General features: G+C 46.1%; 1 protein-coding gene across 1 annotated transcript; it reads left to right on the top strand.

Annotated features, from left to right (window-relative positions):
- Positions 1–1,568: 1,568 nt before the first annotated feature.
- On the top strand, positions 1,569–17,867 carry LOC107105749 (radial spoke head protein 6 homolog A-like). Its single transcript, XM_015405763.1, has 6 exons — positions 1,569–2,278; positions 3,598–3,832; positions 6,370–7,125; positions 10,876–11,014; positions 13,135–13,252; positions 17,639–17,867. The coding sequence occupies exons 1-6, from the start codon at positions 1,569–1,571 to the stop codon at positions 17,865–17,867; spliced, it is 2,187 nt and encodes a 728-aa protein (XP_015261249.1).
- Positions 17,868–18,296: the final 429 nt, after the last annotated feature.

An 18,296-nucleotide genomic window follows, 5' to 3' on the forward strand; every position in this document is an offset into this window, starting at 1 on the left:
TGCTAACTAGCATGCCTGGATTCTCTTGCTCTAGCTGTGACATCCACAGTGCCTCCTCCCTTGCTGGAGTTTCCCAAAGATGAAAGCTTGTAGGTGGGAATCACCAGATTTTTAAGAATGGCAGCAAGGGACAGGACGTTTGGAGCCTACACACCAGAACATAAAAGACATCATCCAGCCAGAAATAAGCCTTTTTAAATCTCAATGAGTGCAACGAGACACAATTAAGAATGTCCTTAACACTCCCATTGAAACCCATAGGCCTGAAATGTGCCTGCATTCCTATCCAAACTTACTTGAGGAATAAGTCCCATTAATTCCATTTGCCTAGACCAGGCTGCATTTTTGCCTGGATTGGCAGTCAGTCAGACAAGCCTTTATTGGCATATACATATCGATACAATAGTAAATCGGCCTGATTACAGATTTAAAAGGTAAAGGTAAAGGTTCCCTTGCTCGAAAGCCAGTCGAATCCGACTCTAGGTTTGCGGTGCTCATCTCCGTTTCAAAGCCGAAGAGCCAGCGCTATCCGAAGATGTTTCCATGGTGATGTGGCCAGCATGACTAAACACCAAGGCGCATGGAACGCTGTTACCTTCCCACCGAAGTGGTACCTATTTATCTACTTGCAATTTCTTGCTTTCGAAGTGCTAGGTTGGCAGGAGCTGGAACTAGAGACAGGAGCTCACTCCGTCATGCGGCAGCTCGGGTCTCGAACTGCTGAACTACTGACCTTTCACAGCCTGCAGTTCAGCGTCTTAACCACTTGAGCCACCGCAGCTCCCGATTACAGATTAGGAAAATACAAAATCCGTGCAGAGTAAAATTGGAATTAAAAGAGGGAGGAGTATATATTTATCACTACCTCTCCAGACACAGCTCTTTTGGCCCCATGTCCTCAGGAGACCTGGAATTTATGGAGGGGGCAGAAAACGAAGAAGCTTCCCATGTCTCCCTCACCCCTTCGGGGAATAGACAGCAGGTGATGGGGGAAAGTGCTTGTCACAAACTTTCCCACACCTATTCCAAATGGATAGCTGTATTAGTTGAAACGGCAAAATGAAACAGGAGTCCAGAGGCACCTTACAGACTAAAAGGATTATCCCAGCGTAAACTTTCATGAGTCAGAGTTATCTCCAGATGAAGGAAGCCTCACAAAAGCTTATGCAGGAATAAATTCTGTCACTCTCTAAGGTCCCCCCAGACCCTTGTTTTGTACTCCTCCATGTACAAATCGGTCCAGCCTTGGCTAAGCATTCGGCGGAACCTTCAGGAAGGTTTGTCTGTTAAGCTCCGGGAGATGCCCCTCCCACCTCAGAACCTTCATCCCCCCCACCCATAGACAAGGGGGGAGAGGGGGGCTCCTCTTTTCAACCACCAACGGCAACAGTTTGCGGCTTCGGTTCTCCTTTTGTTTCTCTTCCTCCAGGCAGAGCCCAAGAGCTTGGCAGCCAATCCAGTCCTCCTAGCAACGGTGTCAGGTTTACCTTAGCAACACTCCTACAGCTAGCGACAGCTAGCAGAGACCAGCGAAAGAAAGTGAAGGAGAAGAGATTCCCCCAAAAGCCATGGCAGAGCCTCCGGGCGAACAGCCTGAGGAGGGGGAGAAACCCCAGGAACCGGGCCCAGAGCCCCCCAGGCAGCCCAGCGTTCCCTCTAGCAAATCCCTGCACGGCCTCGCAAGGCAATCTGGCCAAGGACTTCAAGGGCAGACCGGCAGCAGTGAGAAAGGCCTGGAGCCACATCCAAGCCAGGACGAACAGCCAGCCCAGATTCCCCTTCATGATCAGCAGCCAGGTCCACCTCAGCAAGTAAGAGGCAGCATCTACCAGCCCCAGCAACCGAGGTTAAGTGTTTATGAGCAGCAAGAACCAAGAGGGTCCATCTACCAACCACAGCAGGCAAGAGGTAACCTTTTCCAAACCAGGGGTAGTATGCCTCAGCCCCAGGACCAAAGGGTTGGAGCTTATCGGCCACCGACAGGTGTTCAAGACACAGCAGGGGGCACTTCTCAGGATTTTGTGGGTGGCGCATCACAGCCACAGGACCAAAGAGGCAGCTCCCATCAACCTTATCAAGTGCCTTCAGTCAGAAGCACTCAACAGCAATTTGACCCGGGACATGGCCCTTACCAAACCCATGAGCCCGGATTGGGCCTCTACCAGCTTGGAGCTGGCATTTACGAAGATCAGGTTCCAGATCCGGGGCCCAGAGCACTGGCAATTAAGAATGCAAAGGCTTATCTCCTGAAAACAAGCATCAAATCTGGCGTGAGCCTGTAAGTATGGGTAAAGGCATACTCTATAGGTGAAGGGAGCAAAATAAGTTGAAAGGTCTCTTCTAAACAGAATACATAATGTAGAGTTTGACTCCCTCCCCTTTCTGTGTGATTCAAGGCAACATACACAGGATTCATAGGCAGTCTCCCAATTACTACACTCAGAGCTGCTAGCTTCAGCAAGGGTAGTATTAAGTGTACCTTTAGACCATATACTAGGATACCTTTGGATGGCATTACTGAGAAAACAGTCAAAACATGCCTGAACCGTAGGTTGTCAGCCCTGCACCAACAAATGCTGGATGACTTGTGCAGCAGTGCCTGGAGAAGCTGGGGTTTCAGGCGATGTGACATCCTCCATGATGTTCTAGGAATTTCTCTATGGTAAAAACTATAGCAACTGTAGTGATTCCTACAGTGTCACCTGGAAGTGATGTCACATTTTCCAGCCCTACACCCAGAATTGCCATCACTTCCTGGTGATGCTCCAGGAATCCCTATACACTATGGCCTTTATCATAGAGATTGAGATAATTTCTAGTGGCATCTATGCCTCCCCCCTTTTTTTGTCTCCTGCTCCTCAAATCATCAAAGGCAGGAGATTGGGTTTGAGGGCAGGGAATTGCCCAACACAGGTGGACAAATGGCAAGCCTGTTGAACCATGTTGTAGACTGTACAAGATTGCCAGAGAGCAAACTATAATTTATATTACGTGGATTGTGGGAACAATCATTCAAAAGGTTCTAGCCAGTCGCTTTAAAAAGTTGCAGGCTGTGTGCTGGGAGGTGGGAACCATGCAAATAACCCCAACAACAATAAAAACACAAAAGGCTCTTAAAATGATGGATGAAACCTTTCTTTTGTTCATGACTTCAAAAGGAAAGGCAACATTAGCATCCACACTTGGGTATTCTAGCAGGGAAGCACTGAAAGAGGCTTTACAATAACTGGAAAAAAATGTAACTTAAAAAAATGGCAAAATAGCAGGAGCATAGGAAAAATGTGTATTGCTTGTCAATGATGCCACAGGAACTGAACAATTCATATGTGCAACTCAGCATTGGAGAAATGGAAGTAGAACTAGCTCAGGCAGGAAATTGCATTTTCCCCATTTGCTACATTTTGCAAACTAGGAAAACATTATTTCACTTTCTCAAAGGAGGATGCCCCAATGGCTCACAACTCCTGATAATCCACCATGTATTTATTGCTCATAAATATGATTGTCTGTTAAAAGTCTTTTCTGTGTATAATTTATTGTAGTGAGCCAATAACATGTCCACTTGTTTGGGTGGGGCATTTATCTTCAAATTGCTAGGTATGACCATTTTGCTGAAATGTTGGCCAAAATCCTGGAGGAGAGGCCTGAAAACCCAGCAGACATAATTGAGAATATCAGCAAAGATATAAAGTGTGCTCGTTTCCAGAAGAAACTGGACACCCTCCGAGATGAATATGAGAAACTGCCAACATATGAACTGGCTGAAATGTATAAGACTCTTTTCCAGAAGGTTGGTGGAGATGGAGCAGAACAAGAAGTAGAAGAAGAAGCAGTGAGTCCCTAGATATATTTCACTAGATTTCATATTTTTCTGCAAAGCTGTGGTCTGCCCTAGAAAAGTCTGTTCCTGGCTCCAGTGTGTAGATTTTTATCCACATTCTGGAGCCAGGTTCAGGATTAGATATGCAAATATAGAAGAAGCCAGGCATAATTTAAAAACCCTTACATTGCTTCCAAGAAATAGGCTCAGACTTCAGTTAGGGTCAAAACAGGTGAGATGCTGAAAGAACTGTGATTGGCTCTCCCAGCATCCTAGTTTAGATCCCCCGGAATTACAGTTTGTCTCCAGACTACAGAGATCAGTTCTCCTGGAGAAAATGGATGCTTTGGATGGTGGACTCTATGGCACAGTACCCCACTGTCCTCCCCAGGCTCCATCCTCAAACATCCAGGAGTTCCCCAACCTAGATTTGGCAACTGTACTCCACCATCCCCCACTGATGGCCAGGAAGGACCTGGCAACCCTACCTTTAAAGCACAATTGCAGTTAGATGGGTGCTAGAGTGGGAACAGGGAGGAGGATTTAACCCTTCCACCCCCATACATTCATAGCCCATTAAAGGAAAATGACAGGCAAATAGGCCTAATAAAAGTGTATGTGGGAATTCTGTTTAGCAAAACCATGTGAGATGGAAAGACTGTCCCTCCTTCTCCCTTTTCCACACAGCCTCAGTCTGAGTTGGGCCTCTGTGTGGCTGTACACTGGAATCTTCATTATCTCCCCCACATGGTTTTACCAGGGATGCCAGCCTCCAGGTGGGACCTGGGGATCCCCTGGAATTACAGCTCATCTCCAGACTACAGAGATCAGTTCCCCTGGAGAAAATGGATGCTTTGGAGGGTGGACTTTATGCTTTATGAGGTTCCTTCCCAGGCTTCATCCACAAATCTTCAGGAGCTTCCCAGCCTGGGATCTGGCATCCCTACCACCCCATCCCCTGCTGGTGGCCAGGGGGGAGAATAAGTTCTACCCTTATTCTACAGAACCTCTGCAGAGCCTGCCATACTCATCCCGGCCAGTCAAGACTCCCATGCTTGGTACATGTGCTTTCAGCACAAAATGTTCTCTTCCCAAGAAAGCTGACCTTTCATGGGTAAGGGGAGGTCTGTGTTGCAGACACAGGCTAGAAGCATTGGACTTGGGGGGGGGATGGCTCGGCTGTGTGGTGTAAGAAAGAAGGTGGGGGAGAGCTGGAGCAGGGAAGAGGAGAGTCACTGAATCTCTCTGTGCTGGCTTGTTTCTCACTGTAGAGCTTCTCCTGGTGGCCAGCTCAGGCCCATAGCCAGGATTTTTTTAAAAAAATAGAGGGACTTTTTAAGAAATCAGGGGCACTGAAATTTGTTGCCCCCCCCCCCCCTGCTTCTCCTTCAAAGCATTTAAAGGGACTCAAATGCTTTGGAGGAGAAGCAGGGGTCACATGCCTGCACTCCCCCCCCCGCTTCTTCCCAAAAGTCAGGGTGCCTTGGGAGGAAGTCGGGGGGGGGGCCTGGGAGGCCCCACCATAGCTATGGGCCTGGGCCAGCTTGTGTCTCCTGTCCTCAGCTCTCTTGACCTGATCACCACAGTCCTAGCCTTAATGATGTCATTGTTTTAGCTCCTACCATCTGACTAATGCAGATCAGTGGGTCCCATTCTGCCAACTAGGGACTAATGGCAGGTCTAAGATCTGATAATGTTGAAGGCCACTGAATCAGCTCTCAAGGACTTGAGCAGGCTCATTTTCTTCCCTTTTTTTACCTTAAACTGATTCTTAGCTACCCTCGACATCCTGTCCATCCTTGAGCACTTTCCAATCATTTGTAGGGATTTTCCTCTCAAGTTTTCTGTGTATCTGGGGAATCCCCCAAGTTGGTTGAGATCATTACCTTGTTTGTAGGTGCCTCTAGCCCTGTTCACAAGCTACAATGAATTTATTTATTTATTTAAGCTTACTACCCCACTCTAACCCCCTAAGGGGTCTCTGAGCAGCTACAGTTACTCATTTATCCCTAACCTATGGCCACAATTATTAGGGGTGGGGACAATCCCTACCGACACCCAGTGGAGGGGTTTTCTCCCAGGTCGGCTACATCGACTTCGGCGTCACTCAGCTTCTGGCTCCTTTTTCTGGCGGTCTGTCAGTGGCGGATCGGTCCGGGCCCTTCTGTCACGCGGCATGCTCCGGCGCAGCCTTGGCTCAGTCCTCGCGGCCAGGTTGCCAGGTTCCAGGAATGCATGTACAAATTATGTACAGTGTACATTTGATTTTTTTAAAATACATACGCTAATTCTTATGCTACATTAAACACATTTACAGATGAATGTGTGATCGAAACCACACATTTATCCAGGTACTGGTCACTGGTTTCATTTGTAAAGTGAATGTGCATTGGCTCTTTCTTACAGATGTGTGTAAATACATGTAGAATTTACATGTGTTCACTATAATGTGTGAACAGGGTTTCTGTTGTGCAGCTTTTAAAATCTGTGCAGGAGTCAACCACTTTAGGGGGTGTGATTATTTTATTCCGCTATTTTTTCCAATCTAGCTAGAGACACCTCTGCCCAATGTAATGGAGACAGCCTACTACTTTGAACAAGCTGGATTTGGTTTGAGCTTGGAGGAATACTACCACATATTCCTTGCCATTAAACTACTGGTCACCACACACCCACTCCAGAACTGTCGCTTCTGGGGCAAAGTCCTAGGAATAGAGGCAAACTATATTGTTGCTGAGGTGGAGTTCCGTGAGGGAGAGGAAGAAGAAGAGGCAGAGGAGGAAGAAATACCTGAAGAAGTTTTGAAAGAGGGAAGCGAGAGGGAGGAGGAAGATGAAGATGATGAAGAAAAAGATGAGCCACCAAAACCCAACTATAAGCCTCCGCCAATAGTACCAAAAGAAGATAATCGGACTGGGACCAATAAATTCATTTATTTTGTCTGCAACGAACCGGGCAAACCTTGGGTGAAATTACCTCCGGTGACACCTGCACAGATCGTGAATGCCAGGAAAATCAAAAAGTTCTTCACCGGAAAGCTGGATGCTCCCATTGTAAGTTACCCACCTTTCCCAGGCAATGAGGCCAATTACCTGCGGGCCCAGATTGCCCGCATTTCAGCAGCTACCCAGATCAGTCCATTGGGATTTTATCAGTTTGGAGAAGAAGAAGGAGATGAAGAGGAGGAGGGAGGAGCCGGAAGAGACTCATATGAAGAAAATCCAGAATTTGAACCCATTTCTGTGACAGAGTTGGTGGATTCGCTTTCCAACTGGGTGCACCATGTACAGAACATTCTAACGCAGGTATGCTTAATGAAATCTCTGTGGATCTCATAATGGTACCAGAGGCTTCTCAGAACAACAGCAGTATTCTCTGTTGCTTCAGTTTTAAACTATAAAAAATAAAATACTCTCCTATGAAACTTTCTTCATGGTTGAAGGAGCAGAGAACACAGGTGAGGTTCATTGTCTCTGGTTCTCTTTATACTAAATGGTGGTAGAAAGTGTTGCCAGGTTGCAGGAAGCTTACGGTGACCCCTTCTGGGGTTTTTAAGGCAAGAGATGAACAGAGGTGGCTTGCCATTGCCTATCCTCTTTGTAACAATCCTGGACTTTCTTGGTGGTCTCCCATCCAAGTACTAACCCGGGCCAACTATGCTTAGCTTCGAAGATGAGATGAGAGCAGACTAGCCTAGGCTCCTCCAAGTCAGGGCTTGTAATAAATAATAGTATTTTATTTGTTGCATAAGGAGAATGCTACCATGACATTATATATTGCAGTAGCATTCTCCTTATGTGAAAAATACACATATACACTCACACATTTAGACTGCAATTCTTCACCCAGTGCAAGCAGAGCAAGACACTGCTTATAAGAAATCAGCATAGCTGCCTTTTCCCTATGAAAGTACCTCTGCTTATCATGCTATGTGCTATTTCTCAGCAGTTCTCTCTGAAACAAGGCGTCTCCACACTGCATCTTTGCAGGGGTGTCAAACATAAGGTTTGAGGGCCAGAACCAGCCCGTCCAGAGCTCTTATGTGGCCTGTGAGCAACTGGTGCAAGGGAGGGAACAGAAGACTGCTCGGGGGTGGAGCCCCTCCAATTTTGGCTTCGGCATAGTAGAACAACATTGTTTGCAGCAGTCAAGAAGCATGGGAGCGTCTGCCCAGTACTGCACCATTGGCGCTCCAGTCCGCCCATGTGGGGTTTCCTCTACACCCCCCACCCAGCCCAGGGGGCCTTGCAGTGAGGATACACCAACTTGGAGCTTACAAGCTGCTGTCCTTTATACAGTTTATATCTCTGATACCTGGCATTACGTTTTATGGCACACATGGCCTGGCTCAACAAAGTAACACTTATGCCAAATCCGGCCCTTATAACAAATGAATTTGACACCTCTGCTGGAGCATCCAAGCAGCCTGCTCCACCCACATGCCTCTGGTATCGGGCTGTTCTCAGTAGAAGCAGAAGTAGACCCACATACAGAGAAGCAGATCCTTGTAGGAGGGCCACTAGAAACAGTAGCTTCTCCACACCCTGCTCTGGGCGTACGAAGTGCAGAACTGCAGCCAAAGGCTATTATTTAGAGTCAAAAGTCACAGTAGTAATGGAAGAAAACTATGTAATAAACATTCAAGACAAACAGATGCAAAGAGGAGTCAGAGAAAATGGGGAAATTTGTAATAAAACATGCTGGATGAATAGCACTCCTGCATTGGCCACAATTAAGAGCCAAACCTGATGTGAGAGAGGGAATATATGTGCATTCAGTTATGTATCTACCTGCTGCTCACATGTAAAGCAGGGGGCGGGGAGTCAAAATGGAGCATGCAGCTGAGGCGAGCAAAATCCTCCACCTTTTTCCTCTTTATCTCATAATGCTCCGTTAACTAGTTTTATTTCTAGCCTGGTTCACTTCTGGTATGAGAAGCAGGCTGGGAAGAACATGCTTCGAACAACGGAAGGTCCTCAGGTAAGGAGGTGGCAGGGTTTAGCTCCCCTCATCCCCATTCTGTTTTTTTCTGTAGAAAGTAGGTATCCTGCCTGTAATGTATCCGTATTGCCACGTGCGCGTCCGTTGGGCCATGCGGTCGCGCACAAGTCCCGAGCTTCGTTCCAGGAGAACAATAGCAGAGCGGATCCTAGCCCACACCAACCAGAGGGCAAGGTCCGCGGCCGAGAGCCTATGAGACTCTCGGCCACTGTAATGACCTATAGGGTCACTAGGGGGTGTGTTTTGGTGGTGGGTTTCTGGGCATATATACCGGCCTGCGCGCCGGGGTTCCCTGTCTTGTTCTTGATCTAATAAAGTACTTGCTGAATCACTCCACGTTTCCGAGTACTTTTCACTGCCCCAACCCTGTATAAGAACAAGACTATAAATAATGCTTTTTGTGCGCCTTGGTGTTTAGTCATGCCGGCCACATGACCATGGAAACGTCTTCGGACAGCGCTGGCTTTGAAACGGAGATGAGCACCGCAACCTTAGAGTCGGATTCGACTGGCTTTCGAGCAAGGGAACCTTTACCTTTTTACTATAAATAATGTAAATAAATAATATAAATACACGTTTTTCTTCAGTCAAGGCTTGTTTGGCCCTCAAGTAAAGATGTAACCTAATTTCAATTGAGATTTCAGTAAGTATGGACAGGATTACAATCTTCATCTCTCCAAAGGGAAGCAAAGCGGGTCGGGGCCAAACACACAGGCTTCTTCACCGGGCCAAACAGTGCCTCCAGGACTGTTTTAGGTTAGGAAAATGGCACAGGGGAGATAGGTTAAGCCCATATTCTATGCATACTGCAGTCCTAATAATACTTAGATACTGATTGTGTGGGAATTTAGAAGAATCCACAACTAAGCTGAGTTAGTGTGAGCTACCTCACAGTTTTTTAGCTTCTGGCTCACACATTTTTGTCTTAGCTCAGGAAGGATGGCTTCAGAGCAAACTAATTTATGCAGTAGCCAAATCGGCCACTCACAACTTTAATCCCAGTAGCTCACAAAGTAGAATTTTTGCTCACAAGACTCCACAGCTTAGAGGGAGCACTGCATGTCTGACTATTACACAGGGTAGGGACCCTAGAGTACTCTGTAACATATGAATTGGCCCTCATTGACCTAGAAAGGCTTTGGGAGCTAGTCATATTACAGTATGCAATGGCACGGTGTCCCAAAGAGAGTCTTAAAGTTTGTTTAATTGATTACTCTCAAATGGAAACCTGAGTTTATTATAAGCCTCTGGTTTATCCATCTACTAAAAGGATCATTTAGGAGTTGGAGGTTTTTTTTAAAAAAATTGAACCTTGATGGGTTTATGGAAATTGAGGTTTGTGGTGAAGGCTGTCCTTTATTTACCTTAGATTATTGCTCCATCCCAGTCTTCCACTACATCCAGATGTTAATCTAAGCAACTTTAAACTGGGATGTGCATGATCCTGTCTTTGTTGCCAGTCTTGCATGAACGTCTTGTTTCTCTCCTTTCACCCCTACCTTCTCACACGGGGAACCATAGTTAGAAACAATCTCTAGTGACCCATGACACTCAAATGTATGCACACAGATTGACCCACATACACACACAAATCAGGATGCTCAACCTGGATTAAATGCTGGTTTCAAGTCCTAGTTGGGGGCAGGGAAACGAACTCCTCCTAACCCACACACATGTACTTCTCATTCACGGATAACCACAATTAATTTCTAAGCAGGTCTCTCTGCACAAGAAAGGAAGGGGGAAGGAGGACGGCTCACACAAGAGCTCAGCAACAAGCCAAGTTTGTGCACATCCTGTCTTAATGACATTTAGTGGTTTTTGACTGCACCTTCATTGGTCTCTTTGTGCAGAAGACAATTTTAAAATACCGAGCAGTTCATTCAAAGCACCTTGAGAATTCTGCCACGTATCAGTTATTCTCGTTTTCTCCCTCCCACTTCCTTTCCCATAAGGTCCCATCAAGCATGGTTCATATTAGTTGAGGGCCATTGGTCCACCCTGGTGCTGGTTCCCACCAATCTTGTTTTGTAACACTCGGTCCTGGGATGTAGGGACGCTGTACGTGGATCAATCCCCTTCAGAAAGCAGAGGAAGAAGAAGAGGAGGATGAGGAAGAGGAGAAAGAAGAGCAAGAAGAGTCACAGCAAGAAGTAGGACCTCCACTTCTCACTCCACTCTCTGAAGATGCAGGTAGAGGCCATACACTGCATGGTCCTTCATTCTTTATGGACATCACTAATATGAAGTGTTTGGCACTTGGCAAAAGCAGGCATTGGTGTCGGATTAGCTGGTTGTTCAGGGCTGTGTTGATGCATCATCAGATACTATGCAGTTGTTGCACTGCAGCAATCATTTGCACCTGAGTTTTCCAGGTCTGTCAAGACAGTCCAGTTGCAAATGATTGTGGAACAGCAGTGAAATATTCAATGATGTGCCCTGGACTGTATCCACATGGCTCTGGGTATTGCACTACAACAATCATTCACCTTCTAGATCATCCTGTTCACACAGGAAAATCCAGTTACAAATTATTGTTACAGCATAATAACTAACAATGTGTGGATGTTTGTTTTCAGTACCATAGTTAGCCTTGGGAGCTGTACACACACTTTGATGGATATTGCACTATCTATGCATGTTGTTAATCACTTGCAAATGGATTTTCTTGTGGGGTCTAGAGATTCTCGCATCAAGTGATTGCTGTAGAACAATATCCAATGAAGTGTGTGCACAGTCCCTATTAAAGGGGATACTTTCACTTCTTACCACTACCGTTTAATTGGGTTGCAGCCAACTAGCTTTACCCAGTGGTGAAAAATGGAGGAAGGGGTTACCTTAGACTTCCAAAAAGACTGTGCTGGAGATCATGGGACCTGCATGGACAAAAGCCATGTGGAATAGGAGCTATAGTAAGAAAGCGAATTGAGTGAGTTTGAGTGAAAAGCTGGCTAGATCCAACCCATTTTCTGCGGTATAATTTATTTATTTTATTCTATTTGTATCCCGCCCTACCCTGCAAGCGGGCTCAGGGCGGCTCACAACACATCGTAAAACAATCAATAATAATTCATAAAAACATCATGCCACTTCATCAAGATAAAATCCATTAATAACTGATGGCAGCTTAGTAAGCTAGTGTGAAGTGTCTGGAATACTGCAGTGAAAGAATCAAGAGAATATCTTGTTGAGAACACGAGAAACTGCAATTTAAAACACTTGTGAAAGTAGCTGGCAACTGCAGAGTTCAGGGATTGTTATGACTACATGCGGTGACGTCAGAGCCTGGTGTTCAGGCTTTCCAATATAGGGGGCAGTGCCTGTACTCCTTCTAAGAAGGGCAACACAAAAATCGGTTAGAACAATAGATAATGCATTTACAAGTCTAAAAACAACAACACAGGTGGAAGCCTTGAAGCACCCTCAGGGACAGACATTTTTCTCTTCAGTACAATAGCACTTCATTTTAACAGATCTTTAGATAAGAGCCAGATGTTACTCCAAGGAGCCTTCCCATGTATTTCTGTGTTAAAAGGGTAGTTTTCCACTTATATGTTACTGAACATAGGCACACACATGACGCTACATTGGGTCAGACTATTGGTCTGTCAAGATCAGTATCATCTAGTCTGAGTGGCAGTGGCTCTCCAAGGCCTCAGGTGAAGGTCTTTCACATTACCTACAACCTGATTCTTTTGGCTGGAGATGCCAGGGATTGAACCTGGGACCTTATGCATGCGTGCAAAATACAAAGAGTGATTACATATGGAATTCACTGCCACAGGAGGTGGTGGCAGCTACAAGCATGGACAGCTTGAGGGAATTGGATAAACATATAGAGCAGAGGTCCATCAGTGGCTGTTAGCTACAAGGTATAGGTAGGAACTCCCACCTCTGCTTCTCACTTGCCTTTAAAGCTCCTTGTTGGAATCTCCATAAGTTGGTTGCACTGATGGCACTTATGTATATAATGGGTGGGATCCAGCCTGCTTTTTCACTCCATTTCCTTTCTTACTACAGCCCCCATCCCACATGGCTTTTGTCTATGCAGGTCCCATTATCCCCAGCATAGCCTTTTTCACCAGGGGGAAAAGTTGGTTGGATACAGCCAATGGTTATTTACCACTATGTGGTGTCCTCCAGAAGAAAGGTTTCTTAAACCTCCTGTGCTCTAACGACCTTTCACTTAATTTCATGATTCAGCATTGCGGTACAGATTTTTTTAAAAAAAACATTCAATGGATCAACTGACTAACCACTTAAATATGGCATAGCTTTACTAAGAATCAATTTTATTTTTTTTGTTCAAACAGAAATTCAGAATATCACCCCATGGTCATCTGAGGCCTCCACAAGCTTGGTTCCTCAATATGCCATTGCAGTTCTTCAGTCCAACTTGTGGCCTGGAGCATATTCCTTTGCTATTGGCAGGTAGGGAGCAGACACTGCTTTGGTTTCTTGCCTAAGCAGCATATGATACATAATACTTCTGTTATTTGGACTATTTCTTATTTAGAGTTGACCAGTTTCACTGCTGAAACCACTTTGGCCTTCATATTCTTTACTCATTTGCAGAGGTCCCCCATTAAGACTATAATCTGATGCATGCTTAGAAGGGAGTAAGTCTTGCTGGAGTCAAGTCAACGGGCTGACTTCTCACCTAAAGAGGCTGAGAAGTTTAATCCACAAATGATCTTTTGGCTCAAACTATATGAAGGTAACACAATTAGGGATGGGCATGAACCGGCTCATGAACCAAAATTCAGGCTGAACTTGGGCTGGTTCGGAGCTTGGGAACCAATGTTCAGGGCAGGCATCTTCCCTGAACATTTACTGGACTTTTCGCTGGTTCGGCTGTTTGGGGCCAGCCATTTAACCCTTTGGTTTTGCTCCCCCCCCCCCTTCAAAGAGGGGGAAGTAAAACTCAAGGGTTAAATGGCTGCCAGTGGACCTGCTCAGCGGATAGGTTGAATGGCTGTGAGCCATTCAACCCTTTGGTTTCTCTCCCCGCCTTGAAACAGAGGGGAGCAAAACCAAATGATTAAATGACTGGCAGCCATTTAACCCTTCCAGGGCAGTCCCTACCCTCTTTCTCCAGGCTGCAGCTCATCGTGGCCAGGAGAAAGGAGGAACTGAACTCACTGGAACAGCTTGATTCGGTTGGGGACTTTTTGGCTCAGTTCTGGGTTCAGTTCATGGGCTGCCCTGTTAGCCGAATTGCTTTATCTACAGCAATTGGCAAATTTTATACTGGGTGCTTGCCAACTATACCAAGGTCCTGTTCCCACCGAGGGTTACCAGTAAAAGGAGTCGAAGCTGGTGTTGCTAAAATAACTGTCTCTTACTTAAGAAAATATATCACACACAAACAATACTGATGCACTCACACATTCAATCAAGTTCCTTAGAAATACAGTATTAAAATTAAGCACGTTTGCATTAGCAGGTAGAGTTGATGATGGGTGATACTTATCTGTCTTCACAGCTTGGTTGTTCCAATGAAGAATGGATGGGGAGAAATAGAAATCTAAGGGAGTTTAACACACGACTAGAACCAGCCAGCACGTGTGGGCAGTAGAGGCAAGGGTTTGGGTATAGCAAGCTGGACAAAAGGAGTTAAAGCAGACAGGGGCTGTTGCAGGGGAGATGCTAGTTGATCAAGGAGGGAGGGAGGGAGGGAGGGAGAGAGAGAGAGAGAGAGAGAGAGAGAGAGAGAGAGAGAGAGAGAGATACACACACCATGGGTGTGGTTCTCTTCTTTTATCAGAGATCCAGGAGATGGGTGTTGATGGTGCCAACCTCCTGGCCTACCTCCCTGTTAGTCCATCCCAAAAACAATCCTATTGGTTACCTATAGGAGTGGGAGGTTGCCTATAAGGAGTGGTCAATATTGAAATCTAAACCTTACTCAAAGAGGGCCATCTGGTCAGGTGTGAAACCTTGGCGTCTTGAGGCTTCCTTGAAATGTAGATGAAGCTTGGCCATTCCCTTTGTGAAACAAATGTCCATTTGACAGGAAATACCACTGTAGAACAAAGCATGGATGTGTCCTACGGGATCACTACAAGAACTGCAATGGGGGCTGTTTCCTCTCAAGTTGTTGTTTTCTTACTTCTCACAATAATGGAGGTGTGTGTGCTCTTCCACCAGGCTGGTGCTGTGTAGCTGAAACCTCATTCACGTGTAAAGCTTATGCAGGCACCTTCTATGTGTAGCATCACAACAGGTGACTTGTACAGCTTTCTGAGCCTGTGTGTGCGTGTGTGTGCACAGTCCATTGTGTGTGTAGCAATAAACATAGTCCATAAAGCAAATATCAATCTCATTCCTTAACAGCCCTGAACCAAATCACCCTTTTTAGGTTCATGCCCATTGCTAAATACAATTCAACTTCCTTTCCAGACAGCTTTCAGGTTTTTTTCCCTTATGTCAATTACTGATTGGAGAGGATGGAAAAAGCCCTCCACGGGCACAGGGAAGGGGAATAGGGACTAGGGGAAAACTGGAGAAAAATGTGCCAATGTGGGTGGGAATGGGGGGGGGGGGAAGCTTCGCTGTTCACAAGCATCTAACTTGCTTTGAGTGCAATATTTGGGGGAAATGTAGCTAAGTGGATATAGGAAAGACACGTGAGGACCCATGAGACTCATGGGGAGAAGCCCCTCCATTGCCTTCTCTCACTTGTCCTATCCTCCCTTTTTGAATCTCCCTTCTGTTGTTTCCCCTTCCCCTTCCCCCCCCCATCCCCGTGTCCTCCTCTTGGGCTCTGTCATTTCCCCCACTGCCCCACGGACATGTTAGTCAGCCCGCCAGTCCCACAGCCTTGCCCACTCGCTTGCCCTCCAGCCACCTGCCCACCTGCAGTGCCACCTCCTCCACTTGAGGGACTGATGCTATAGTAGGGACAGTGGTAGCTCCCGTTCTTCCTGCCAGCCTCAGCCTGCTTGTACCACTGCACTCTTACTGTTTCCCTCATCTGTCCCCCTTCCCCTCTCCACCACTGTGTGGTGAATGACAACAATGGTGGCAGCTCCTGCCCTCGCCTCTGTCCTTCCCCCTCCCCTACCAGCCTGCAGCCACCACCTCCACCTATCTGGCTCAAGGGGCAGCTCCTCCTCCAATCTGTGTCACATGCAATGAGGTGGGTGGACACTACAGGCCAGAGGGGGAGTGTTGCCTGAGCAAGCACAGACAACATTCCTCAGTTTGAGGGGGGGTATAATGACAAGCCGCCCCAAGCCTCCTCCTCTGGGCACTGAAAACAGCTGTTCTGGCAGGCAGTCAGATGTACTCCCCCCTTTTACTTTTCAAGAGTGAAAGCTTTATCTTCCAAGGCCTTGGCTTCCCACCCTGGGTTGGCTCCGAGGTGTACCCACACTCATGTCAGTGCCTCGAAACTCAGCTTAAATATAAATCAAATTTATTTGCTTAAGGAGTGTTTGTTGCACAGCATAAATCACTCAAATACAGGCAATAAGCATAAATAAACCTTGCTATCTAAAAATCTGCCTCTCTTAAGATGTTAGAATTTATTATCTTAAAGCATCCCAGGATGGCATTCGTTATTCATCTATCTCGCCTGTCCTACAGAGTATGGGGGGCTTCTCCATGCTCAACAGGTGTAGCATGGGGGCATGCCAGGCTGAAAGAATAAAAAGATGATTAGTCTATGTGCATTGAGAAACCCTCTTTTCTAGCCGCACTCAGCAACTCGACAGCCAATCAGAACCAAACAGTTAATTTGCATTTCAGCTGAGAGGGAAAAAAACCTAGGGAGGACAGAACCATCTCCCGGGGTCAACAAAAACTGCTGTACAGGTGCTGATAATCAGCAAAAGAAGCCCTTCTGAGTAAGCCAGAATCCAAGCAACACTTAAGAGTTCTATACCAAAATTCAGCCATCTTATTAGAACCTGGAATTTAAGCTATCAAGTTCATTACAGGGGGGTGTTTAAACACACTTTTTGAACTTTCACAATTTATTTATTTTTTTGCAAACCTGGTGGGGGTCCCCAGAAAATTGTCCCTTCTCTCTACATGGCCCTGATATGCAGACGTAAATATTTCCAGATGGGTGATGTTGAGAATTGGGTATCTTGACTGCAACACAGCAAGGGATGAGCCAGAAGGTGCATGAATGTACCACAATGCCAGGTGAAAGCTCTAAAAAAAAACACTGCTGGAGTGTTAGACCCTAGCTAGACAAAAATACCTGTCTGGGACTGACTCAACCAGCAGAAGATCCCCATCCTTGGCATTCCCCCCCCCCCATTTCTATTACTGTTCCTCAGCTGCAGTCCTAAAGATACTTTCCTGGGAGTAATCCCCATTGAATAACATGGTATTTACTTGTGAGATGACCTTCTGAGGATTGCTCCCCTCTTCCCCAGGTTCCTCCTATAGGCTTTCTTGTTCTAATGTGAGTTGTTATGGCTAGAATGAGTAGGCTGAGAAACTGTGGGAGAGGGTTATTGTTGTATCATGACAAGGACAGACGACTGAATAAAAATCTTTTAACTCCTCTTTGGGAGAACACGGCAGCCATCATAGCGGGCTGTCTAAATTACAGACTTGGTCTAATTGGGGGAGTGTGGCACAATCTCATTGTGAGTGTTCCCAGTCCTTTTGCCTGGGTGCCACTTAAAGGACAGGGAAATGCAACAGTGTGATTTATTAAGCGTTCCAGGCAGAGAAGACGTGGAGGCTCAAGGTTTTGGCATCAGCCTGATCATGCAGATTCACTTGAATCTTGAAAGAAGTTAAACTGGGGTTTCCCTTTAAGTTAATTTTTTAACACCATTCCCCTTTTTCCTGTAGGAGATTCGATAACATCTATATTGGTTGGGGTCATAAATACAGTCCAGTCAACTACACCCCTCCAGAACTACCTCCAGTGCAGACTGAGTACCCCAGTGGACCAGAAATCTCAGAAACGGCTGATCCGACTGTGGAAGAAGAGATGGCACTCAAGGCTGCACAGGAGGAGGCTTTGGCTGTGGAAGAGATGGAAGAGGAAGAGGAAGAAGATGAAGATGAGGACGATTAAACTGCAAAGAACTAGATGCATTGTAGTATCCCCCCCCCAAGAATTCATTGAGTTTTCTATTAATGTACTAGCATAAGCACAGTATAATAAATATTTACTTATTAAGTTCATTGCAAGGAGGTGTTTCGTAGCTGACGCATCGTTATATATTAGCCCTTTGGGCTGTGGTCACAGGGAGATGATTCCTCATTGCGCACTCACTGCCACTGCCAACTGCAAAGGCATCCACCAGCAGCAATGGACCATCCATATGGAGGGGGGGATTCCCCCTCAGGCGTGCCATCCCCCCATGACCCCAGAGGGCTTTTTGCCATTTTTTAAAAATCAGTAGTAACTATATCAGTGTAATATGATGACTCCCTGAGTAGCAACCATCATTTTCTTTTTTTAAAAAGCTAGCAAAATGCCTGCCAGTGGTGTGAGGAAACG

The sequence above is a fragment of the Gekko japonicus genome, unplaced genomic scaffold (assembly GCF_001447785.1).
Source record: "Gekko japonicus isolate JY-2015 unplaced genomic scaffold, Gekko_japonicus_V1.1 scaffold81, whole genome shotgun sequence".
In the NCBI taxonomy this organism is placed as follows: Eukaryota; Metazoa; Chordata; class Lepidosauria; order Squamata; family Gekkonidae; genus Gekko; species Gekko japonicus.

What these genes read in the sequence shown, in the direction of transcription:
- LOC107105749 (XM_015405763.1), top strand. Translation starts at nt 1,569, where the DNA reads ATGGCAGAGCCTCCGGGCGAACAGCCTGAGGAGGGGGAGAAACCCCAG. An exon ending in ATCAAATCTGGCGTGAGCCT is followed by an intron (nt 2,279 to 3,597) that starts GTAAGTATGGGT and finishes TCAAATTGCTAG; the next exon opens with GTATGACCATTTTGCTGAAA. An exon ending in TCCACTCTCTGAAGATGCAG is followed by an intron (nt 11,015 to 13,134) that starts GTAGAGGCCATA and finishes TTGTTCAAACAG; the next exon opens with AAATTCAGAATATCACCCCA.